This window comes from Moschus berezovskii, chromosome 8 (assembly GCF_049115385.1).
Source record: "Moschus berezovskii isolate FMDL1 chromosome 8, NW_MosBer_1.0, whole genome shotgun sequence".
Taxonomy (NCBI): Eukaryota; Metazoa; Chordata; class Mammalia; order Artiodactyla; family Moschidae; genus Moschus; species Moschus berezovskii.
The window spans coordinates 91,834,833-91,859,078 of record NC_142467.1 but is presented as its reverse complement, the minus strand read 5'-3'; the positions used below and the strand labels follow the sequence as shown (position 1 = coordinate 91,859,078).

At 54.8% G+C, this 24,246-nt stretch overlaps 2 protein-coding genes across 8 annotated transcripts; one reads left to right on the top strand and one right to left on the bottom strand.

Annotated features, from left to right (window-relative positions):
* Positions 1 to 44: 44 nt before the first annotated feature.
* IZUMO4 (IZUMO family member 4) lies at positions 45 to 3,967 on the bottom strand. 4 transcript variants are annotated; one of them, XM_088838843.1, is made up of 10 exons: positions 3,739 to 3,967; positions 3,568 to 3,648; positions 3,367 to 3,438; positions 2,501 to 2,527; positions 2,328 to 2,403; positions 2,131 to 2,178; positions 2,032 to 2,046; positions 1,680 to 1,697; positions 1,487 to 1,501; positions 45 to 1,203 (listed from the first exon to the last, which is right to left on the bottom strand). In XM_088838843.1, the coding sequence occupies exons 1-10, from the start codon at positions 3,950 to 3,952 to the stop codon at positions 1,113 to 1,115; spliced, it is 657 nt and encodes a 218-aa protein (XP_088694969.1). In that variant the 5' UTR covers positions 3,953 to 3,967; the 3' UTR covers positions 45 to 1,112. The 4 variants fall into 4 exon arrangements, with proteins under 4 accessions (XP_088694969.1, XP_055284871.1, XP_088694970.1 ...); XM_055428896.2 differs by lacking the exon at positions 1,487 to 1,501; XM_088838844.1 differs by lacking the exons at positions 1,487 to 1,501; positions 1,680 to 1,697 and having other exon boundaries at positions 45 to 1,233.
* Positions 3,968 to 4,330: 363 nt separating this feature from the next.
* MOB3A (MOB kinase activator 3A) lies at positions 4,331 to 23,469 on the top strand. Of its 4 annotated transcripts, XM_055428902.2 has the most exons (6): positions 4,333 to 4,483; positions 9,468 to 9,580; positions 11,952 to 12,096; positions 14,426 to 14,949; positions 18,871 to 19,073; positions 21,510 to 23,469. In XM_055428902.2, the coding sequence occupies exons 4-6, from the start codon at positions 14,529 to 14,531 to the stop codon at positions 21,537 to 21,539; spliced, it is 654 nt and encodes a 217-aa protein (XP_055284877.1). In that variant the 5' UTR covers positions 4,333 to 4,483; positions 9,468 to 9,580; positions 11,952 to 12,096; positions 14,426 to 14,528; the 3' UTR covers positions 21,540 to 23,469. The 4 variants fall into 4 exon arrangements, with proteins under 4 accessions (XP_055284876.1, XP_055284877.1, XP_055284875.1 ...); XM_055428900.2 differs by lacking the exon at positions 11,952 to 12,096; XM_088838841.1 differs by lacking the exon at positions 4,333 to 4,483 and having other exon boundaries at positions 9,394 to 9,580.
* Positions 23,470 to 24,246: the final 777 nt, after the last annotated feature.

The window sequence follows — 24,246 nt, the reverse complement described above, 5'->3', positions numbered from 1 at the left end:
AAACGGGCAGTTGCAGAGCCCTGCACAAAGGCCCCTCGGGCGGCCCCTGGGTCATTGGCCCATCCTGCTACAGTGTGTGGGCCTGGCTCAGGTCCTGGGCATCTGAGAGTCCCCCAGTCTTCACTCACCAGTCCCCTGACCTCAGTGCTCCTGGGCAAGTGGAGGCCAGCAGTCCATCAGTGAAACCTCGGCTGGAAGGCACCGAGCAGAGGCCCCTTACATGAGTAGGAAGGTTGACAGCCACCCAGGCCAGGAAGGGCCCAGCCCAGGACCCCAAGAACTGCCAGACTTGCCATGGTGTGCTTCCATCCTTCTGCATTGCTTCCATCCCCTCCCATCTGCTGGACCGAAGCTGAGCCCTGGATCGAGCCAGTTTGGGCCTGTCCTTTCACAGCCCATGTGGGGCATCTGAGAAAGAAGCCAGGCCATGGTGGTGACAGCAGGTGCCATGGTGCAGCTGATGTGACAGGAGCCCCAGGACGCACCGAAGCTGGCCCTGGTTTTTACCAAACAGGCTCCCTTCGAGTCAAAGAGCCAATCGCCCTGAAGGCTGCTTGCGTGCGGCCCACCAGGTCCTTTTTTTTTCTGTGCTGGTTCTTTGTTGCTATGCACAGGCTACTCTCTGGTTGCGGCACACGCATCCTAGGGCGTGCAGGCTTCGGTAATTGCAGCACATGGGCTTTAGTTGCCGTGCGGCATGTGGGATCTAGTTCCCTGACCAGGGATATAATGGTTATCCCTTGAATTGGCAGGCGGATTCTTAACCACTGGACATTTCAGGTCCCTGGGAAGCACCCCCTGCACCCAGCACACACCTCGCTTGGGTCCCAGCCCACAGCCCTGACAAGGACAGCTCCTGGGTGAGAAACATCAGGGATATTTAATCATTCCATTACATGGCTGCGATCCTGCCCGCATCTACGCTGCGCTATATACAAAGTCATCTATCTCCCATCCCCTCCTCCCGGCCCCGGCCTGGCCTGGCCCCGGGCTCCAAGGTGGGTGGGGTGTCCAGGCAGCAGTAGGCCTGTTCCACAGGGTCTGGCCGAGACAATCCAGCAGAGTTCTGGCCCCGCACTGCGGCGGGACGGGTCTGGCCGGCCGGGCCGCCCTCAGTGCTGCGTTAGGCACTCGGAGGCATTTTCCAGAGTCAGGTTGGCCAGGTGTGGGGGCTCCAGACACGTGAAGCTTGGTGATATCAAGCTGCAAGGAGATGGAGCGCCCCAGTCCTTCCTCCCCTGCCCTGCCTCGTCCTCCCTGGTGTGTGCCTCTGCTGGGGCCTGGGCCCCTCGTCCCAGCAGGGGCATGTAGCAGGACTCCAGACAGACCCTTGAGCTGGGCTTGGACACCAGTGGGGTCACACCCAACACTCTCATGACGGGGTCTGTGAAGGGAGCAGGGCGGGGCCGGGGGGGCTGGGGTTTTGACCTCTGGCTTAGGCAGAGCCCACCCGGGTCCCTGCAGCTTCCCCCGCTGGGTCACTCGCAAGGCTGGAGTGGTTCTGTGCATCCAGGCGAGGAGGAGGAGGGGAGCTCATGTTTATTCATGGTGTGATAGCATGGATGTGATTGCAGAGGTGACATCCTGCCTGGCTGCACCCGTCCCATACAACGCCCTGTCTGCCCCCATAAGTCCACACTGTCCACTCTCCCAGGAGGATGGACCTGGGGGGACCTTACCTCGTATTGGTGTCCATTCTGAAAGACATGACAGGGCCCTGGTTAGCTCCAAGCTTTGGGGGTAAGGCCGTGCCTGTGGCCCTCAGGCCCCTCCATGGGGGCAATGTTCACCAGGGGTGCCCTCACCAGCTCTGACCACAGCCCCGCCACCCACCTGGGGCAGGGATAGGACCTGGGTCTGTGGGGACCCCCAAACCAGGATGTGCGCCCTTTTGCCAGCTGAGCTCAGAGACCCCGGGAGGTAGAGGCTTGGTCCCCAACACCAGGACCAGGTGATGCTTCCTGTGGCTGCCTGGGTACATACTTACCAGTGAAGGCACACGCACATTGCCCTTGGGGAGAGGGGACTTACTTGTGCCACTTATTTCTACAACGACAGCAGTTTCGGAGTCAGGGGCCAAGTGGCTTCAATCAGGATCCCCTCGCCCTGTGCCCAGCTGCCCCCACTCACATGTACTGGAGGAGGTCCTGCACTGCTGTCTCCCACTGGGCTGACGACCTGTGGGAATACGGGTGTGGACACTCAGGGACCAGCTGCAGGGCTCCCCTCCCCTTTACCCAGGTGATGAGGGGCCCCTTCAGGGAGAGCCTGGGATCCTGTGGGCAGGGGCCCCTCAGCACAGGCAGCTGCCCCCGCCTTAGCCCTACTCGCAGTTGTAGCCGAAGCAGACGACGTGCGAATCCGTGCAGTTGGTGCAGGAGATAGTCTCATACCGGAAGATGCCTGTAACACACCAGAGGTGCTGCAGGCTCCTCTCACCCTCAGCCTTGGGGGCTCCAGCTGCTGCGGCACCCCACAGCCAGGACCAAGGCTCACTCACCACAGTGACGCTGACAGTCGATGCGGCCTGTGGTTAGGGCAAGGGCATAGATGGTGCCTTATCAGGCCTGGTCTGTTCCCCTGTTCCTCCCCAGCCCCCACCTCCCAGGTTGCCCAAGGTTCAGCCCCTGTCCATTGGCCACTTAGGTGAGCCCCAGCCTTGTTGTTGTCTGTCTGCGTTGCAGCATGTGGGATATAGTTCGTGACCAGGAATCTAACCTGGGCCCCCTGCATTAGAAGCACTAGGTCTTAGTCACTGGACCACCAGGGAAGTCCCATTGTTTGTTGTCGTTCAGTCACGAAGTCATGTCCGACTCTTTGTGACCCCATGGACTGTAGCATGCCAGGCTCCAGGGCTTTTCCAAGCAAGAATACTGGAGTGGGTTGCCATTTCCTTCTCCAGGGGATTCTTCCCAACGCAGGGATCAAACCAGTGTCCCCTGCATTGGCAGGTGGGTTCTTTACCACTGAGCCACCAGGGAGTCCCTGGCCCCAGCCTGGGATGGAGCAAACCAGATGGGAGAGTGGCAGCAAAGCTCTCAGGCCTCCAGGGACCCATAGGGGAGGTGGCAGGGATAGATGGGATTTATCCAACAAGGTGTCCTGTTGGTGCCTACTGGATGAAACTGTTACCCCCGCAGGGAGTGGCCCTTCACACACAGGCCCCCCCCAACACACTTTATGGCCTTTCTGAGTCCTGACACTTGGCTGCACCACGCCAGACTCCCTGTTCACATTACTCCAGCCTGAGCCACACCCTGATCAGACTCTGGCCTGTAAGAAGACTGAAATACTCCCATGGCCCTGGGTCCTCAGGCCTTGGGTAGCATCCTCCCCACTGCCCTGCCAGCCCTCTCCTTTGCTCACTTTCGATGATGGCATTCTGGATGAGGTGCACCTGCTCCCGGAAGATAGCTCGCAGCTCGTTGGGGAAATACCCTGATAAGGGGAGGCGGAGAGGAGGCTGTTAGCCTCCGGCTGTCAGACTCAGGCGGTGGGTGGACTTTAACTGTCTGGGGGCGGTTGGGCTCTGCCTCAGTTTCCAGCCCGCGGCGGTGGGCCCCTCACCCGGGAAGTACATCTTTCCCTGGTACAGTTGATCCATCCTCTGGTACACGGCGTCCGCCACTTGGTTCAGCTTCTCCCGGGCTGAGGGCGGGAGAAGGAGGCGTGTGAGCCGCCTGGGTCCGGGGTCTGGCCGGGCCGGGTGCTCCGCCCGTGCGGGACCGCCGCACTCACTGATCTCCGCGGGGATGGCCAAGTGTAGCTCCTTCATTGTGTCCTGGCTCCAGTCGCTGAGCAGCGAGCCCGACACGGGGATGTCGCCCACCCACCAGGACTTGAGGTTCACGTGATGGCGGTAGAAGGAAAACTTATCCGAGAAGTTACCATGGCAGTGCAAGCAGCCTCGGGCCAGCGCTGCTGTCAGGCCCAGGCACAGCAGCAGGGCCATGGCCCGCCCCCGCCTGCCGCCGACCAACCGACGGCGCCCCCCGCGCCACGCCCCTCCTCCGCGCACCAACCAACGGCGCCCTCTCGGGAGGGCCACGCCCCTGCCCCGCCCGCGGCGTAGGCCTCGCCCCTGTAACGGGCAACAGAGGGCGCAAGTTCCTCTTTCAGGCCCCGCCCAGGAGCGGCCACTCCAAGAGGAAGCTCCACCCCCTTGTTGGTCCCGCTCCCGACCGCGCCTCACGCATGCGCCCAAAGCCATCGCAAAGCTCCTCCTTCCAGACGGGCCTCCTGGTTCGGGGCCGCGTTTCTTGCTCCCGTCACACAGCAAGCTCCGCCCTGAGGCCTCCCCGGCCCCGGCTTTGTTTCCGGGGAGGCCTTGCCCTGGAGCGGAAGTATATCTGGTTAGGGGCGGGGCGGTCGTGTGCGAAATTACTCCGGGCCTGGCAGCGAGGCCAGACTGGCCAGCGGCCCGGGAACTGGGTCCAGCGGCGAACTTGACCCAACTCTTCCGGCAGCAGGAGGCAGGCGGCAGGTGAGTCCTCAGAGAGGCCAGCGCGCCCGGCGGGGAGGTCGGGCCCCTCAGAGGGGCGACCGCGAATAGCAGGGAGGCCAGGTCCCTCATTGGGGCGAAGGCGGGGAGGCCGGGTCCCTCAGAGGGGAGACGGCGGGGAGGCCGGATCCCTCAGGGGAGCGACGGCGGGAGGGCCAGGTCCCTCAGGGGGGCGACCGCGAGCGGCGGGGAGGCCGGGCCCCTCAGAGGGATGGACGGTGGTGGAGGGTCGCGAGCCAGTGGCGGGCCCTTGGTGGAATTAGTGGTTACCAGGGCCAGCCCCTTCTGGTATCAATAACCAGGACCCCACCTCTTGGTTTGGATGCAAAGTCCACAAGATTTTAGGGCCCCCAGCGCACTGTGACCCCCGTCCTCTGAAAGCAGTCTTCCTGGTCCCCAGAGCCCCTGAGCAGTGGGCACGGGGTGGGCGGGAGGTGTTTGAATGTTGGCTCTGCCACTGGCTAACCCTTCTGCTTCATCTCTTCACTGACTGTAGGACTTGCATTTGCTTTAAATGACTGTGTACTAAATGTCACCGAAAAGGGAAGCCAGAGGGTGACTGGAAAATACAGAGAGTCACAGAGCAGAAAATAAATAGCCAGTGATGCTCCCACCCAGAGAGCCACTGCTCATTCTGGAGTAAAAGTCTTCCATTCTTTATTTGCAGGTGCTTTCTACCCCTTTCATCTTTGTTTTTTTTTAACCTTTTTATAGAGTCTCGGTTGACGCCCAATCAACTGCATTCATTCAGAGATACACTTGGATAAATTTTGGCATGTGATACACCAGCATTTTGCATATTTCACCCCACTGCCTGTCTGCACTCTGTGATCTTGGACTTGCTTCTGTTACATGTCTCCTCTGCTAGCCGCCTCTCCGTTCCTCCCTTCACCCAACATAGAGTTCAGCGACTCTTATGAGCCCATTTTACAGACTCAGCCAAGAATGTTGAGTGATGCGAAGAATGGCCAATGTCAGGATAGGGCTCTACAGCCTCCCAAAGCCCTGAGTGCCCATCCACTTCCCACCCTGCCCCAAGTTCGGGGTAGCCTGTCAGTGTCTGTTGTACTGATTATGGAGTGAAGCAAGTGGAAGTCTTGGCTGCCCCACCCTTGCCTGCCCGCACCCTGGGGCACCCTGTTTCTCCCCTCCCTTCCGAAGGCGCCCTTTGTTTGTTTACGGGGAACCTCAGCCTGCTCCAGTCCAGAGCCTCTCCCCTCTCCAGAGTCCCACCTCAAACAGCACCTGTCCCACTGCTGTCCTGATGCAACAGGGGTGGTTCCCCCTTTTAAAACCCTCCAGAGCTGAGCTTTCCGGTGCAGTAGCCACTGGCCACGCATGGCTAGTGATCACCTGAACATGGCTATGCCAAAATGGGATGTGCCCTTCGTGTAAAATACACAGCAGTCTCTGGAGACTTGGAGTGTTAAGGCAGGGGTTGGGTAGGAAGTGTGCAAAATAGTTCTTTAGTATTTTCTAGACTGGTTAGATGTTAAAGTGATATTTTGGTGCTCTTAGGCTCAGTAGTATATATGTATATATATATATATATATATATATAAAATCAATGTTAAAGTCACTTGTTTCTTTTCTTTTTGTTACTTTTTAATGTGGCTACCAAAAAGTTAAAAATTACACATGCAACATGTATTTCAGTGTCTTCCAAGGCATTTTTTTTTTAATATTTATTTGACTGCATCAGGTCTTAGTTGCTGCAAGCAGGATCTTTTTTATTTGTAGCATATGAACTCTTAGTTTCTGCATTTAGGATCTAGTTCCCTGACTAGGTTCCCTTGCGTTGGGAGCACAGTCTTAGCCACTGGACCACAGCCACTGGACCACCAAGGACGTCCCATGGCATTTGTTCTTTGTGCCAAGATGTCTAAATGTGTTCTTTATTTATGCCTTCTTTCTTAGGATTCATCATTTTCTGCTTCCTATCTGTGGCTTTAGTTATTTCTTAAATGGGGTGAGCAATTCACAGGATTTAGCCAAATGCTTAGTGTGTTGTAGTTGATGAATTTGTGTTAGCTATAAGTTTTTTAATTGTTTTTACTTTTATTCATTTATATTTCGGTTGTTCTGGGTCTTTGTTGTTGCCTGGACTTTTCTCTAGTTGCAGTGAGTGGGGATTACTCTTCACTGTGGTGCGTGGGCTTCTCATTGCCGTGTGTGGAGCACAGACTCTAGGTGCATTGGCTTCAGTAGTTGCAGCACGTGGTCTCAGCTGTTGTCACTCCTGGGCTTAGTTGCTCCTTCATTGACAGGCAGATTCTTTACCACTGAGCCACCAGGAAAGCCCAAGCCACCAGGGAAGCCCCAGTAACTTTTTCTTTAATAGACTTAATTTTTCTAGAGCAGTTTTAAGCTTACTGCATAATTGAGTGGAAGGTACAGGGAATTCCTGTATGCTCCCTGCCCCCACGTGTGCATTGCCTCCCCGGTTATCAGCATCGCCCACCAGAGCAAGACATTTGTCACCAGGATGAACCTCCACTGACTCATCCCTGTCAGCCAGCATCCAGAGTACATTTGGTGGGTTCACGCTCAGTGATGCATGCTCTCTGGGTTTGGACAGATGTACACTGACACATACCCATCATTTTTTCATACAGAGTAGTTTCACATCCCTAAAAGTCCCCTGTGCTCCACCTATTCAACTCTCTCTTAAACTCCCCACCGCCACAATGGCCCCCCACAACCACTGATCCTTCTTCTGTCCCCAGAGATCAGCTCTGCCTTCTCCAGAACATCATAGAGTGGGAATCACGGTGTCACCTTCTCACATGGGCTTCTTTCACTTAATGATGCACATTTAGTTCCCCCTATCTTTTCGAGGTTTGATGGTGTACTTTTTTTTTTTTTGAACCTCCCTAAAGGAGAAAGTATGTCTATCATCTCTCAAATTTGGACCATGGTGTTTGCCCACCAGGTGCCCCAGATAGCTGTGACAAGCTGAGTTCTAGGTGTGCCTCTTTCTCAAGAAAAGTAGAAGTGGTTGTTTCAGTCCCGAAGAGGGTTCTTGGAAGTACTGTTTCCGTTTCTGGGCTCGAGATGATTTGTATTCCTAACAAAGTTAAGGCAGTCTGTTTCATATGTGATGATGCTCCCAAGCCAGCCAAGTTCATGGAAAAGTCAGCCATTAACCGTCATTCCGGAAGCTGCTCTCCCATCTCCAGGGGTTCTTGAAATGGAGGTTGAACAAAAATTCCCCAAGCAGCTGGCTTAGAACTTGGGTTTTTACTCTGGGAACTTCTGGACATGCCCCAGCTGGTGAGCTCCTGACTTCCTGGAATTGCGAGGTTCAGGCTGCTTAAGCAAAAAAGGGGAATCTGACTTCAGTAACCAGGTTCTGGGAAGGAGACAGTCATTCCTGTGGCTGCTGAGTCCTAAGTAAGACATCCAGGGCTGGGCTGCTTTCCACGGGGGGCCGCCTTGGGCACTCTCTGTGGGGTGTGGAGCAACACCCCTGGCCCCATCCATTCAGTGCCAGGAGCGCCCCATTCCCCTGTGGCCCCTAGGGGAGGGTCACCACATTTGAGACGCATGGCTGTAGCTGAGCATGGAGGGAGCTCTCCCAGTGCCTGGAGAGAGTGTGGTGCCTGGTGGATACCCTCCCCACAGACTGGGGTCAGTGCACAGGCAAGTCACGAGGACCCTGATGTTGAGAGGAAGTTTGGGCAGCCAGAAAAGGTGGGGCTTGTGGCGGATGGAAGTTTGGAGGCATGGTTTCTTGTGTATTCCCTTTCTGACACTCTATTCTCCAGTCAGTCAGCCACGCAGTGAAGACTCCTGCAGCTTTGGAACAAGTCCTCAGAAGGAAGAGGTGTGACTCCTTCATGGACACACCACCCACGACCTCTCCTGCATTTCTCTCCTTTCTGTCCCCCGACCCCTAGCACCATTTTGTTGAACAGAAAATCTGTGTTTGTCCCCACGGGGAACTGAGAGGGAGGAGCTTCAGAGGAGAGTCATAGCACTGGGCCGTGGACACCTGGCAGGCCCTCTTCGTCTCGGCAGAGCAGAGGACAGTAGAGGTGGGGACAGCTGGGCTTGGATCCCAGGCCATCTCTTACCTGCTGTGGGCTCAGGGCTCTCAGAGGCACCAGGAAGGGGCCTTGCTGCCTCACCCCCAGCTTCCTGTGAGGCCAGCGATCTTAGTCATCCCTCGGCTTGGAGGGCTTGTAAACACATCACCTGATCTCTGCCTCCATCACATGGCTGTCTCTGTCTGTGTCCAGATCCCCCTCTTCTTATAGGACAGGGTGACCTCAACTTAAGTACATCTGCAGTGGTCCTGCTTCCACGTGGGATCGCTTCACCTGTTAAGACTTCAGCAAATCTTTTGAGGGGGGATGTGATTCTGCTTATAAAAGGGCGATAGGAGATAACTGCTGATGGGCATGGGGTTTCTTTGTGGGGTGATGAGAATATTCTGGAATTAGTGGTGTTGGTTGCATACTTCATGATTTTATTAAAATCCATTGAGTTGTGTAGGTTTATAGTCGTGTGAATTATATCTCAGTTAGCTTTTGTGGGGGAAAAAAAAAAGGATTACTAGGAGGACTGGACTATAGCGAGCCCATCTTAAGCACCTGGCCTTTGTTGTGTCCTTCAGGACGCGGGCACCCTCCCCACCCAGGGAGCAGTCTCAGTATTTAAACACAAACATTTAGATGATGGGAGACAGCCCTGAGGCGCAACCATTTTTAACAGGATAGATCCTGGGCCGTGAGCATCTTCTAGCCAGACGTTCTAGTGGCTAATGTCATCAGCCAGGCAGGATGTGGAGGCACCGGAAGGAAGTGGCGACGGGGCTGAGGTGTGGCAGTTGCCAACAGGAACTGTGTTTTGTTTTTAGAAGAAGAACAGGGGTGGGTGGGTATGTGCTGGGGCAGGGGAATTTTGTCATTTTAACCTTTGTCACTCTTGAAGTTTGTAAGTGCCACACTCATCTCGTGTGCAGGAAGACCCATGGGAGCCCCTTGTGCTGGATTCTGAGAAGCCTCTCCTGGTTTTCCCTTTGCTGCCCTTGGAGGTCTTCTGAGAGGGGGCAGAAACCCGGGATCTCCAGAAACGGTACCTGGGATTTTGGTGGTGGGAGGTTGCTGCAGTGACTCCTGGGTGCTTCTCAAGGAAAAGGCACTTTCCAGTGGCTGCCCACTCCTTGGTCATAGGAGACCAAGGGAGTGTGTTTTTTATAGAAAGCGCTGTTTGCTTTTGACGGGAACTCTGTCCATCCAGGAAGTTTTTCAAAAACCATTGCTTCCACTTAAAAAAAAAGTAACCCTCCCACTATCTCAGGAGACAGAAAGGTAGGCAGGAACCTTATAAGCCCACTTCATTACCCTGCCCCATCTTCTAGAACCATCCTGGTGCGGGTCTGGTCTGTGGCTTGACGGGCTGTAGGTAGAGCGAGCTGTGGGGTCTCCCAGGTCAGTGGGGTCCCTGCCCGCTTCTCACCCACCCCACAGCCTGTGCCTGTCTGACAGGTCACATGGCCTCAGAGACCCCAAAGACAATAGAAGGCAGCAGCAGGGTGCGGGCAGGTTGCATTTTTCTTGGTGCTGTGGTCTCTGTGAGGGTGAGAAGGCCGGCTATAGGGCAGATAAGGAGCCTGGACACCTGGGTGCACAGGAACCGCTGCAGGGGCTCAGGGGCCAGCCCAGGCCAACCCCACTCCAACTGGATGAGGGATAGCACCCTGCTTTGTCTTCTCATGGCCAAAGTGAGGCTGCGTTCAGCCCGGGCGGAAGGGTATTTAGAGGCTAAAGTGAGTCATGGGTCAGAAATCGCTGGCAGGCGGTAGGTGCGGGGGAGGGCAGCTTGGATTGCTGGTCAGTCCACACAGGGTGACTGTCCCTTGACCTGCACTTGGAGTGGCCCTGAGAGCTGCTTGGTTTACAGATGAACCACCTGGGCAGATTCACGGCTGCCTCGGCAGTTAGTGGTCATGGGGTGGGTGGGCAGATGGAGGCACAGGGTCCCCACCCGCCACATCCAGCACAAGTGCCCTCATACAGAGGGGTCCCTGCTACCCAGCACAGGGGACACAACTAGTCTCTGCAACAGAGGGTCAGGGCAGGTGGCCTCTTAACCGGGGCCTCCTGGGGGTCTCAGATCGTCCATATTGGGAGAAAAGTGGCAGATGGGCTATTTGTGGCTGCCCTCCCTTTTCGGAGGCACCTCTTCCTGCCCTGCAGGCCCTAGGCACAGGTCTCTACCATACCTCCAGAACCAGGGAGGGTCAGAACCAGAAGCACCTACACCAGACTGCAGGTGCGGCAGAGGTGCCTGGTACGGGAGCAGCCGCAGCCAGGAGGGACTTGGCCCTGGTTTTGGGATGAAGAGTGGAGGGTGGGGCAGTGGAGGTGGGTGACCAGGCAGAAGGGACCACAGTTTCATCCCCATGGCCCAGGGTGCAAACACTGACTCCTGCTACCAGCTGTGCAGCCTGACAGTGATTTACTCACTAACTGGGTAGTAGTTAACGGTGACCACTAGTAGTTAATGGTTAGTACCGAGTCACCATCTTTTAGCCCAGTGTTTCTCACCTGGGGTGCTCCTGCCCCTGGGGAATACTGGGTCACATCTGGGGACATCTGTGGTCGTCACGACTGGGGATGCTCCTCACATGAGGGGGCAGGGCTGCTGCTTCAGCCCCATAGTGCCCTGGGTGGCCCCGATGTCAGCAGTGGCAAGTCTGGGCCTCAGTCTTCCCACCTTTAAAGCAGGGTTCTACTTTGCTCCGTGGGTTACCGTGGCTGCCTCACTGGGCGTTAACCAAGGTGGCAGGAAGTGATGCTGGTGGCTGGGGCCTCAGGGGCAGCTTTGGGGAAGGAAGTGAAGGCGCTTCTGGTCTCTGGATGGGCCTCCTCGCTCCAGAGCACAGGTGGCTTCCTGCCCCATCGCCAGGCGGCCTGTCCGCCATGAGCGTTCCCCCTGCCACATGCCAGTGCCTGCATCCTTCATCCCGGGTGGTCTTCTGTGTTTGTGCTGTCACCTCTCACGGTGAACAGATTTTACAGGCAGGGCCGGCCTCAGCTTGAGCCCAGAGGGAAATGGCCTGTTCTTTGTGGTTCCCAGAGCAGCACTTCAGCCCACACTTGCTCTGTCTCCTCACCCTGCTTTAAAAATAACAGCTTTCCTGGCTCTCATTGATGTACCAGACTGTCCGCCTTTCACATGTGCATTCCAGTTTGCAGCCCATTCACATTGTCGGCAACCACCACCTCTCTCCAGTTCCAGAACATTCTGTCACCTCAGAAGAAACCCTGTGCCCATTAGCAGTCACCCCATTTTACATTACCCCAGCAGTGCAGGAGGGTTCCTGTTGACTGTCCTTTTTGATTATGCCGTCCTCGTTGGGGGCAGCAGGTCCCTCTCCTCCTCATTGGGCTCCCTACATCTGGCTCCATCCCCGGATGCTCAGCCTCTGTGTTTTGCATAGTTCATGCTGCCTTGAATCAACCTTCCAGTACCCACAGTGTCAAGTGGGTCCCAGAAGAATGAGCAGGCTTCACCTACCAGTGGGGAGGACAGATGGTGCCCAGCCTGCGTGTAACCAGGACCCAAGTGACCCAGTTGTGTCAACTGTGAGTTACCCTTCCTGGCATTCCTTCAGATGTTCTGTGTAGCCTCTGTCTGAGTTTCCAATGGCTGCTGTAACAAATTACCACAAACTTTGTAGCCCAAACCACACAGATTAGTCTCTTACAGTTTGAGAGGTCAAGAGTCCAGCTCAGGCCTCTCAGGGCTAAAATCCAGGTGTGGGCAGGGCTGGTCCCTCCGGAGGCTCCAGGGGAGCACCGGCTCCTGCCTTTTGCAGCTTCTAGAGGCGCCGCATCCCTGGCTCGCAGCCCCTTCCTCCATCCTCACAGTCAGCGGAGCAGCATCTCCTATCTCTCTGCCTCTGACTGTTAGCAGGCCCTGTGGACATGCGGAGGACACAGAAGGGGTAAGGAGGTAGGGTCAGGGTTGTGCCTGCCCCAAGGGGAGAGGTGCTGGACCCACCCTCCACACTCCATGCTCCAGAAGGAGTACTCTGAAGGCTCAGCTTACCGCCGTCCCTCTCACTTGAGACCAGAGGAACCTCTTTCTTTTTAGATTCTCATAACTCAAGAGTCAGAATCATTCCTGGCTCTACAGGGAGGACACCCTGGCTAGAACACTGGTGTGAGCCCTTCACATTATCCGTCCAGCCTCTGGAATTAACCCAGCGGTTCAAGGCTGCCACTGCTGTGTAGAAGAGCCGAGCCTGCAGGAAATGCTGGGCTCCAGGATGTGGTGGGTCGTGACTCAGCGGTTACTAACCACCTGCTGAGGTCCTTCCCCTCCTGGTCGCCCTGTCTGGACCATGGACATAGGTGCAGACACGGGTGAACTGGGCTGAGGTGACCAGATCTGCCTGCCTCAGGCCCATCCCCCGGCACAGCTTCTCCATCACTGAGGTCAGCCTGGTAGCTCGATGTTGTCCCTTGGGGGTGACGGGATCCCTGTGCAAGGACACACAAGGTCCTTTGAGACATGGGATGTCCAGAAGTTTCTGATTGTGAATGTAGGCTGTTCGAAGCCCCTCGGTTTGTGGCAGTTTGCTGCACAGCTTGCTTGGTCTGGAGGATCAAGGTCCCAGGGCCAAGAAACTGACTCCAGAGGGGTTTATTACAACATTACGTGTATATTACAACATTACGTGTAAGTGGTTTTTCATCTCACCAGGAATGCAGGGCTGCATGTGCTGGAGCCCAGCCTGGGCAGTGCTTCCGTTTCTCCCAACCCGGGCCCACTTCCCCCTCTGCTGCTGCTCCTGGGTGAACTCCCAGGATACCCCCACCCCACCCAGTCCTGGCCAGGTCCACACTCCTGGGAAAGCATATCTACCCCCGCTGGAGATGGAGACAAGGGGCGGTGGGCCAGCGTGGCCATTGGAGCGGTGATGGTGAAGGAGCAGCATGTGACTGGTCCCAAGTGTGAGCCCGACCCAGGCTCCTTGTGCTTGATTTCACCCTTTCACGCTCCCTGAGGTGGGGTCTGTTACTCCCAATGTGACAGGGAAGACAGTACAAAACAGAGGCTTGGGGGGGAACCTGTTCATCAGATCAGGGCCATGGCAGTGCAGCCCCCACACTGGGGCATCGTCCCCAAAATGAGCGGCATCTGTCACAAGACCAGACAACTTGTGGAGGCATCTTCACTTAGGTGGTGCATTGGGATGGGTAGTATCCCCAGATCTATATCTGCTCCTTGGATGTGTAGCTGTGCAGATATTAGGCTAGAGAGCTGAGGGCGCATGGGGTTATGGAGGGCCCTGGTCCAGAAACGGGACTGGGACACGAGACATAGAGAGGAGCAGAGGCAGCAGGAATCCACGCCCTTCCAGCCCTGGAGCCCAGAAGCCCCACAGTCAGAGTGTGGGCAGAGCTAGTTCCTCCTGGGGCTCCCTCCCAGCTCCACCAGTGCCACTGGTCCTTGGTGTCTCCTGGTTTGTAGACCCATCACTCCATCTCTGTGTTCATCATCACATGGCCTGTTACAGGGACATTCATCACTGGATTTGGGGTGCCCAGGTAGTCCAGGAATAGGGCAACCCAAGATCCTTAATCAATCTGGGAAGACTCTCTTTCCAGATAAGAGTCATTCGCAGGACCCTGGCTATGGACATCTCTTCACAGAGGCTGCCACCTAGCCTGAGGGGCCCGCCCTCTGCCAGCATGCGGGGACCTGCCCTCAGGTGGCATGTGGGGCCAGCAACTTTCTCTTTACCAAAAGCCTCTGGGCACAGAGGGGATGTGCCGGGGAAGTTCTGTATGTCCTTTTGTTGAAACTCAAAACCACAAGTCCCAGGAGCGTCCCCAGTCCACCCGCTGGTGCTTCTAGAACAGGGTTTCAAGAAGGGTCACAATGTTTCCTTTTTGTGTGTTCCAGGTCTGAGGGAGCCCTGGGGGCCCGGTGACCTTCCTGTCGTGAGCGTCCTTCCCAGCCCTCCCCTCAGAAACCTCGTGGGGGGTGTCCCGAGAGCGCGGCCAAGATGTCCAACCCCTTCCTAAAGCAGGTCTTCAACAAGGACAAGACCTTCCGACCCAAGCGCAAGTTCGAGCCAGGCACCCAGCGCTTTGAGCTGCACAAGAAGGCGCAGGCCTCACTGAACGCAGGGCTGGACCTGAAGCTGGCTGTGCAGCTGCCCGCTGGCGAGGAGCTCAACGACTGGGTGGCCGTGCATGTGGTGGACTTCTTCAACCGCGTCAACCTCATCTATGGCACCATCAGCGACGGCTGCACCGAGCGCTCCTGCCCCGTCATGTCGGGCGGCCCCAAGTACGAGTACCGTTGGCAGGACGAGCACAAGTTCCGGCGGCCCACAGCACTGTCGGCCCCCCGCTACATGGACCTGCTCATGGACTGGATTGAGGTGCAGATCAACAACGAGGACGTCTTCCCCACCAACATCGGTGAGTCTCTGCGCTTTCGTGTTCTTTTAGGGTCAGCTTTATCGGGATGGAGTCCACACACCGCTACATCCACCCATTTAAAGTGCATGGTTCAGGGGCTTCCCTGGTCCAGTGGTTAGGACTCCACGCTTCTGCTTCATGGGGCACAGTTGGGGAACTAAGACCTCACATGCTACATGGTAAGGCACATTAAAAAATGCAGTTCAGTGGCATTATGGTCCATTCACAGTGTCATGCAGCTATCAGCTCTATCTAAATCCATCCTGGAGGCGTCCCTGGTTAAGGTGGTTAAGAATCCGCCTGCCAGTGCAGGGGACACGGGTTCCATCCCCGGTCTGGGAAGATCCCACATGCTGAGGGGCAACTAAGCCTGTGCCCCACAACTACTGAGTCTGTACTCTGAGCCCATACTCTACAATAAGAGAAGCCTCCACACTGCAACTGGAGAAAGCCCACATGCAACAATGAAGACCCTGCTCAGCCAAGGGGAAAAAAATCCATCACCCTAAAAGAAGGCCCATCCCCTTCAGCAGTCACCCGCACCGCCTCCCCCGCCCCTGACAACCAGGACCCCACTCTCTGTGTCTGTGGCTTTGCCTGTTCTGAACGTTTCCCATTGGTGGAATCACGCCCTGTGTGTCCTGTGTCTGCTTCTCACACTGAGTATCGTGTTCTCAGGGTCCATCCACGTGGTAGCACGTGTCAGGGCTTCTCTCCTTTTCATGACTGAATGATGCTCCTGTGTGTGGAGGGACACATTTTGCTTCAAGCAAAGGCTTCCCTGGTGACTCAGATTTTAAAGAATCTGCATGCAGTGCAGGAGACCCAGGTTCAATCCCTAGGAGGAGGGATTGGCTACCTCCTCTAATATTCCTGCCTGGAGAATTCCAAGGACAGAGGAACCTGGCAGGCTACACTGCATGGGACAGCAAAGAGTCAGACCCAACTGAGCAACTAACACATATAGTTAAAGGATCTTGAGATAGACAATTCTGGATTATCTGAGTGAGCCCTAAATGTCATCACAAGGTCCTAATGAGGGGGCAAAGGGAGACTCGTTACCCAGGGGGCAGAAGGTGGTGAGGTGATGGGAGGGAGAAGGACCATAAGCCCAGAAAAGATGGGACCGGGTTTTCCCTGAAGCCTGTGGAGGACCCAGCTCTCCCCACAGCTGGACTTCAGCTCAGGGCACCATGTGAACAGTGGCCTCAGGACCTGTGAGAGAATTGGTACTAGTTGTCCTGAGCCGCTGAGCGGCCCCAGGGGACAGCAGTTACTCTCATGTTCGCCTGGGCTACTTGGTGTCCTGGTAGGCTGACTGGTGAGCAGGCCTCGGGCCTGGATTTGGGCTGCTGGCACGCTATGTGCTTCATTGAGTTTCTCACCCCCAGGCCTCACTCACCGTCTGTACAGTGAATCACGTTGACTCTAGCAAGGGGCTTCCAGAGACCCACCTGGGAAAAGGCCACCCCATACTCATCACTTTTCCAAAACAGATTCTTGGGCGGTCTCCTGTCAGGTTGCTGGGTCCAAGTCTGCACCTTCTCCCTGTCATCCTGAGTCACTACTTTGCTGGGACCATCTGAGACCCCGCAGCTCCTGAGGGGTCCACCTCCTAGAACTCAGACCTGCCTCAAGTCAGTGCTCCCCCCCCGCAGAAAGGAGAGCTTGAGAAGAACGAGTGAAGTGAACTTGGCAGATGTCACCCAGTTGCCCAGCAGAGGTTAGGGGCTGCCTGGCCCAGGCCATATCTTCCAGCCCTGTCCACAGACCCCAGGGCCAGCCTCACCCCTCGGCCTGGTTCCACCCGCACCCCCACCCCCAGTGGACTGAAGTGCTTCTCTTTGCTTGTTTGCGGTGCTGCTCAGAACAGGAGCCTCCCGTGCTCTTCAGGGCTAGATCTGTGGCTGAACGGAAAGTACAGGTCCAAAAGTTCATCCTGCCCCCCACACTGCTGCTTCCATGCCTGAGCATCCACTTAGCCCCAAAGCCACCTGCCTACTCTTGAGTTTAGACCCGAGATCCGTCCACAAGTTTTTCCCATAAAGGACCAGATGGGCTGCCTCGGCTACTCAGATCTGCCATGCAACCCGAAAGCCATCATGGATGGCATGTAAAAAAGTGTGCATGAGGAGTAGGCCTGTGTTCCAGTAAAACTTACCTACAGAAGTGGGTGGTGGACCAGGTTTATAACTTCGTATGAGGGCATCTTGCAGGCGTGGGCAGTGCAGTCCCAGAAGATCCTGTGTCCAGGCCCTTCTCCTATGGGGCTGTCGCTCCCTCTCCACCTGGGATGACCCAGGAGGACCTCAGTGACTCCCATCCCCCCCAGGAAAGGGGGAAGTGTGGGGCCCTAGCCTAGGGGGGCCCAGGATCCTGTGTGACAGATGCTGGCTATGTGCTGTGCTACCTTCTTCTGCCTGCCATAGGCTCTGGTTCCCTCTGACCTCCTAATACTGAGGAGACCGTCCCTTGTGGGGGGTCCCCATGCCCTTAAGGCCACTGTCCCACCACTCAGGTTTCATGGGTCTTCACGGATGGCAGGTGAGCCTCAGATGACCTGTGAACATGGTTTTTCCCAAGAGTCAAGTATTCTTGGACTTCCCTGATGGTTAAGAATCCAGCTGCCAATGTAGGAAACACGGGTTCGATCCCTGGTCTGGGAATATCCCACATGCGGCAGAGCAACTAAGCCCATGTGCTTCAACTACTGAGCTCATGCACTTAGAGCCTGTGCTCTGCAGCAGGAGAAGCCACTGCAATGAGAAACCTGCACACACAACTCAAGAGAACCTGCACTCAGCAACGAAACCCTAGCACAGTCAAAAAATTTTTTAATTAGTTTAGAAAAGAGTCAAGTGTTCCTTCTGTTTAGCTCTTTCCTCCTGTAGATGGAGGCAGGAAACCCAGACGCCTCACTGGTGCTGAACGAGCCTTCTGCAAAGGCGCATCCCAGATACCCGGGCTGGACACCAGTGCCGTCAGCGGTGTGGGACTCGCATACACACAGGGGGAGCTGGTGGGAGCGTGACGGTCGGTCTTGGGGAAGGTCTTTCCCATTTGCCTCGTGCCTCCACGCCCTGGGACCTGCCTCCCTTGGGCTAGCTGTCCCTGACTGGCTGCTGACACCACCCCTCGAGCTGCTGAGCACACAGACCCTGAGTGCCCACTTGGATATCTTTGGGGATTTGCTCGCCACCCAGCAGCTGCCATTCCATTTTCTGTGAGTACGTCCCAGAGTGTTGTGGCTGTCCACATGCTGGGTGGTTGCCAGCCCCGGAGCCCGTCTTGTGAAGGACAGGACCTGTCCATCCTGGTCCCAGGCAGCCACCGGTAGCGCTGCTCACGTGGTGTGCGCACTTGGCATTCATCCCCTGGGCCGAGGGGGACACGCACAAGGTGGGGAGGGACGTGTGGGCACAGCCATGAGCGTACCTGACGCCAGAGGGCCACTCCGCTGGGTCGACAAGGCTAATCACAATTTTAAAAAATTTAAAAATACTTGAAAAATAGAAATAAAATGTATTTCAGTAATAGAAAAACAAGGTGCATGTATGTATGTATGCAATTAAGTTAGGATGTGTACATTCAAATGTAAGCAGTACGATGAAGCATAATTAGATGGAGCGATATAAATATTTTAAGGGAAAAGCATCAAAGTCCAGAACATAGGTTTTTATGCATCGCCCAGTTCTAATCCGAAAAATAAATGTAACCAGAAATAGACACAGAAGCCTGTGAGCCGCCAGGAAGCGGGATGTCAGCTCCACTGCCGGCCAGACGGGGAGGGTGAGAAGGGCGGGACCTCTGGGCCTGCAGGACTGCTCCTCCCCGCCCCTGGGCGCTGTCTTGGGCAGAGAGGTGCAGGTCCGGAGGGAATGGGAAGGGAAGGGAAGCTGAGCCATGCCCATCACCCCGCAGGCACGCCATTCCCCAAGAACTTCCTGCAGGTGGTGAAGAAGATCCTGTCGCGGCTCTTCCGCGTGTTCGTGCACGTGTACATCCACCACTTCGACCGCATCGCGCAGCTGGGCTCCGAGGCTCATGTCAACACCTGCTACAAGCACTTCTACTACTTTGTCACTGAGTTCGGCCTTATCGACACCAAGGAGCTGGAGCCACTGGTGAGCGTGGAGCGTTGTGGGGTAGGCAGTGGGTGCACGAGGTCCCCCCGTGACAGCGGCCCAGAGGGGCTCCAGCCTGCAGCTGCCCCCACTTCTCCGTGGGGGTGCCCATCCCTCCTGCCCTGCCGGCAGGAGAGCAAGGAGCTACTTCATTTTCTGGTTTTAATTGAGGTAAACTTTACATGTGGTAAAAGCACTGATGTAACAATGAACGATTGATTCAGTGGTGTTTAGTACATTCACAGGGTCGTGCAGCCCTCACCTCACCCTGGTTCCAGAATCTTTCATAACCCCCAAAGCAGTCTTTTCCACATGAGCAGTCACCCCCTTCTCAGCCCCTGCAACCACTCTCCCACTTTCTGTCTGGGGGGATTTGCCGAACTGGTCAGTGTTGATTCCCCCAACCCCCCAGAAATGGGAGATTTCAGGTGCCTGACTCAGGTCCCATGGGCTGTTACATGGAGCCTGCATGCCATATTGTGTTACCCAAATGGCTCTGAGCAGGACCTGCAAGGTCAGAGGGCACAGGTGGTTGCTCTCCCGGTGCCCACCAGCTGTTGCCACTGTTTACGGGGCTCATTATAAGAAGTGGGAACATCTCCCCAAGCTCAGAAATGCCGGAGCCTTCCAGGGACCGGGTGGTGCCTGGGTGTGCAGGTCTGCCCCTGGGAGACGAGATCATCACTCTGGATCAGTTCAGTTCAGTTCAGTCGCTCAGTCGTGTCCGACTCTCTGTGACCCCATGAATCACAGCACGCCAGGCCTCCCTGTCCATCACCAACTCCCGGAGTTCACTCAAACTCATGTCCACAGAGTCGGTGATGCCATCCAGCCATCTCATTCTCGGTCGTCCCCTTCTCCCGCCCCCAACCTTTCCTAGCATCAGAGTCTTTTCCAGTGAGTCAACTCGTCGCATGAGGTGGCCAAAGTATTGGAGTTTCAGCTTTAGCATCAGTCCTTCCAATGAACACCCAGGATTGATCTCCTTTAGAATGGACTGGTTGGATCTCCTTGCAGTCCAAGGGACTCTCAAGAGTCTTCTCCAACACCACAGTTCAGAAGCATCAATTCTTCGGCGATCAGCTTTCTTCACAGTCCAACTCTCACATCCATACATGACCACGGGAAAAACCATAGCCTTGACTAGATGGACCTTGGTTGGCAAAGTAATGTCTCTGCTTTTTAATATACTATCAAGGTTGGTCATAACTTTAGCCCGCCCCAATTGTGCCTTTCCTGGCAGGACCCTGGGCTGCATGTGGGCCTGTTCAGGAGGCCTTTTATTTGAGTCAACTTGATTATAACCTGTGTTAGTTCCAGGTATGCAGCACAGTGACTCAGTTATACATGTGTTCTTTTTCATAATCTTTCCCATTATGGTTTACCACAGGACACTGAATATAGTTCCTTGTGCTATACAGCAGGACTTGACTGTTTATCAGTTTTATATATAGTAGTGTGTTATCTGTTAATCCCGAACTCCTAATTTATCCCTATTTCTTTTCCCCCTTATGTCTGTGAGTCTGTTTCTGTTTCATAAATAAGTTTATTTGTGCCATTTTAGATTCCACATAGAAATGACATCATATGGTATTTGTCTTTCTCTGACTTACATTGCTAAGCATAGTGCCCTCCAAGTCCATCCATGTTGTTGCAAATGGCATTAGTTCATTCCTTTTCATGGCTGAATAATAGTTTACTGTATAGATGTACCACATCTTCTTTATCCATTCCTCTGTTAGTGGACATTTAGGTTGTTTCCATGTCTTGGTTATTGTAAATAATGCTGCTATGAGCATTAGGATACTTTTCAAATTATAGTTTTCTCTGGATACATGCCCAGAAGTAGGATTGCTGGATCAATCTGTGGGACCTCCGTATTCTCCATAGTGGCTGCGCCAATTTGCATTACGTGTGACCTTTTTTCCTGGTTCCCTTCATTGCTTTGGGTCTTTGCGAAAGGCTTATCTTTGACAACTTTTACAAACCTTTAAAAACATCTCAACATAGCTTTTTCATGTTTGTATATTCCCTCGTAGGCTCTGGCTAGTAGGGAAGGGGTTTCTTTCTGGGGTAGTGGAATGTTCTGGAACCAGGTGGAGGTGGGGGTTGTCCACCGTTGAGGAGGACAGTTCATTTTATGTGAATCTCACCAAATACGGAAAATAGTCGTAGGCAGTTTCATGATATGCTCATGTGTTTTCACTTAGTGTCCTAATCCCATGGTCCTTTCTCCTGCACTGATATTTCGAGTTCTTTCTGGAGGCAAAAACTGTGACCCTTCTCATAAAGAGCCTGCTGCCTGGCCTGAGGCACATGCTGTCTATGCCCTGTTTAGTAAGGTTTGTGTTAAATGAGGCCCATGGGCCCCTTGAGACCGTGCACTCCGACTTCCCTTTTGTGTGTGACTGCTGATTTTCTGCTTGTTCTTAACAGAAAGAAATGACTGCACGGATGTGCCACTGAGAGCCCTCAGCCCTGTCATCTCTGTGGCCACGTCCTGGGGGCCCGCTCCGGCTACGCGCCACATCTCCAGCACAGGGACCAGTGTTTCCAAGCCCAGCAGATTCTGGGCTGTCAGGGTTGCATCCTCTCTCCGATTCCAAGGTGGCAGTAGCCATTAGTCCGGTCCTCTCTGGGCCCCAGTCTCCTCAGCCATCACATCACGAGGAAGATGGAATTTGAACTCTGTGATTCTCTGTGTTGTGAGCAACCAGGAAAACCCACTTTGTTTGGAAACCACTTACATTTTCCAGGAGGCTGGCCCACCTTGGGTCTGTCTCCCGACCAGCCAGCATGCTCAGCCACGGGCTCTGGGGCCCAGTCAGCGAGGCCATGGCCGTGCAGCACTTCCCACCACGGCCCAGGTCTGGTTTTGAGCGGTACGAGCACCTGGCTTCTGTCCTCCCTGCGTCCTCCCCTAGCCACTTCTCTCCGCCGTTCCTCCAGAACCCTGGGCTCATCCATCAGTTTCCCGAGCCTGCGCCTGCATAGCACATTTCTTGGGGCCTCTTCATGTCACGTAAAAGATTGAATTATTATAGTTTCATTTACAACTGCTGTGAGATGTTACTAGGAGAAAAAAAGAAAAGCTTTTACCTACAGATAGTCTTCGCCTTGCCCGCTAGAAAAATGTCCCCTTTTTGCCATGAATAACAGGGTGACTCTCCCAGGGAGTAGCTCTCCCTGGGTGTACAACCTTTGAATTTCACCTAACGCCTGCCAACATCTATGGAAACCCTTTGTGTGCCACCCTGCACCCCCCCCACCCCGGTGACTGGGACCAAACCCCAGCACCTTCTCCCTCCAGAAGCTGGAGCTGGGGGCACTCTACCAGCCACCTCCCTGCCTGCAAGCAGCATCCTTGGTGGCCTTTGGCCGTAGAAACCCTACCTGCCCAGGCCACGCTGGTTCCAAGTTACCTCTAGGTGTCAGGGAGAGGGCCCACCACCAACACCGAACAAGTGCAATTAACGAACGCAACCTGGGCCTCAGCCCTTCAGAAGCCGCCAGCCCTGCTCCTGGAGGCCTGGAAGGACTATGAAACCGGCCAGTCGAATGTAGCTCCTTTTAGATGCAGAACCACAACCAAACGCCATAACCACTGTGCCTCTCCAGGTCACCAGCCAGGTCAAGGAAGGCAGTGGGACTGGGGGAGAGAGTCCCCTGCCTACCCTCTTGCACCTGTGGGTATTCCCACAGGGACATCAGAATAAACCAGTCTCATCTGCAGCTGATGACTGTCATTTCCGTCTTCCTAGAGTTGGGACACATCACAATTGTCACCAGGGTGCCCTTGTCCAAGGGGCAAAGAAACTTCACCGTCACAACGGTTTGTGGCCCCCAGAGTGCCCAAGTAGATGATGAGATGCACAGCATGTTGGTGGGACTAGAATTTCACAGGGTGCCTGGCATCTGGAAAATAGACTGAGAAGGCACCCACCTCTCCCGCTTCTGCTTTCTCTCGCATTGCTCTAGACACTTAGCATTCATGATTTTAACTGTTGTCGCTTCTCAGCCTTTTGACTGAGATCAAGTGATTTTAACTGTTGCCTCTTTGCAACATAAAAAACGTTCCAGAAAACTTTGAATTGGGTGCAGAAGAGTCGAGTGAGAGGGAACAGAGGGGTGTTTTCTGTCTCTGTCCCGTCCTGGGTATCCTGTGACCTAAGGACATGAGTTTACCCCAGACATCTCTTATATGCAACATATGGGATTGTCTTACTAACTCTCAGGGGTCCTGGGGACAACAGAGTGGTCTTATGAGAAGCTCTGGATCCAGTGGATTCCAGCCCGGTGTGTGGCTTCCTTCCCCTAGAGGGCGCGCCGTCTCCATCGCAGGGAGAGAGTGTTCAGGGGACTCCTGGTTACTTGTAAATAAATACTTTCCAATGAAGCCTGTGTTTCCTTACCCTTGGATTTTGCAAATGCACCACAGAGACTTCCAGGACCAGTTTAAAGTCTGGGGAGCTATTACCGTTATTTGGAACAACAGCCCCCAAAGTTGTCCTGGTCCTGGTCCTGGTACCTGTGAACATGTCACCTCAGTGGGCAGAGGAGACTTTGCAGGAGGGGTTAAGTATAGGCCCCTGAGATGCTGGATTCCTGGGGTCCCAGTGTCATCACAGGGTCCTTATAAGAGGGAGGGGGCGGGTCAGAGGCAGAGACGAGAGATGCTGTGCTGCTGGCTGTGAGGATGGAGGGAGGGGCCGCAAGCCAGAAAGAGGGCTGGAATCCACTGGATCCTCTAGAACCTGGGAAAGGCAGGAAATGGTGCCCTCTGGAGCCTGCAGAGGGACCAGCCCTGCCCACTCCTGGATTTAGCCCCTTGAGGCCCGAGTTGGACTTCGGACCTCCAGGACTTGAAGGAAATAAGTTAATGTTATTTAAGCTAATGAGTTTGCTGACTTGTTAGGGCTGCCACGGGGAACTCATGCACCCTTTGGAAGGAAGTGTTTCATACACCAAACTCCTGGGAACTACTGACCTGGGCTGCCTGGAATGCGAAGATTAGCCAGGCTAGTTTCTTAGCAACCCTTCCCTCCACAGGCCTGGTAATCACTCATCCTAACAGGACGGTTCACCCCAAAACTTGTTCAACCAGGAGAGGTTGTGGGAGGTAGGAAGCGGTATCTGGAAGTCTGGCCAGACAGGGCAGTGGCAAAGGAACAAG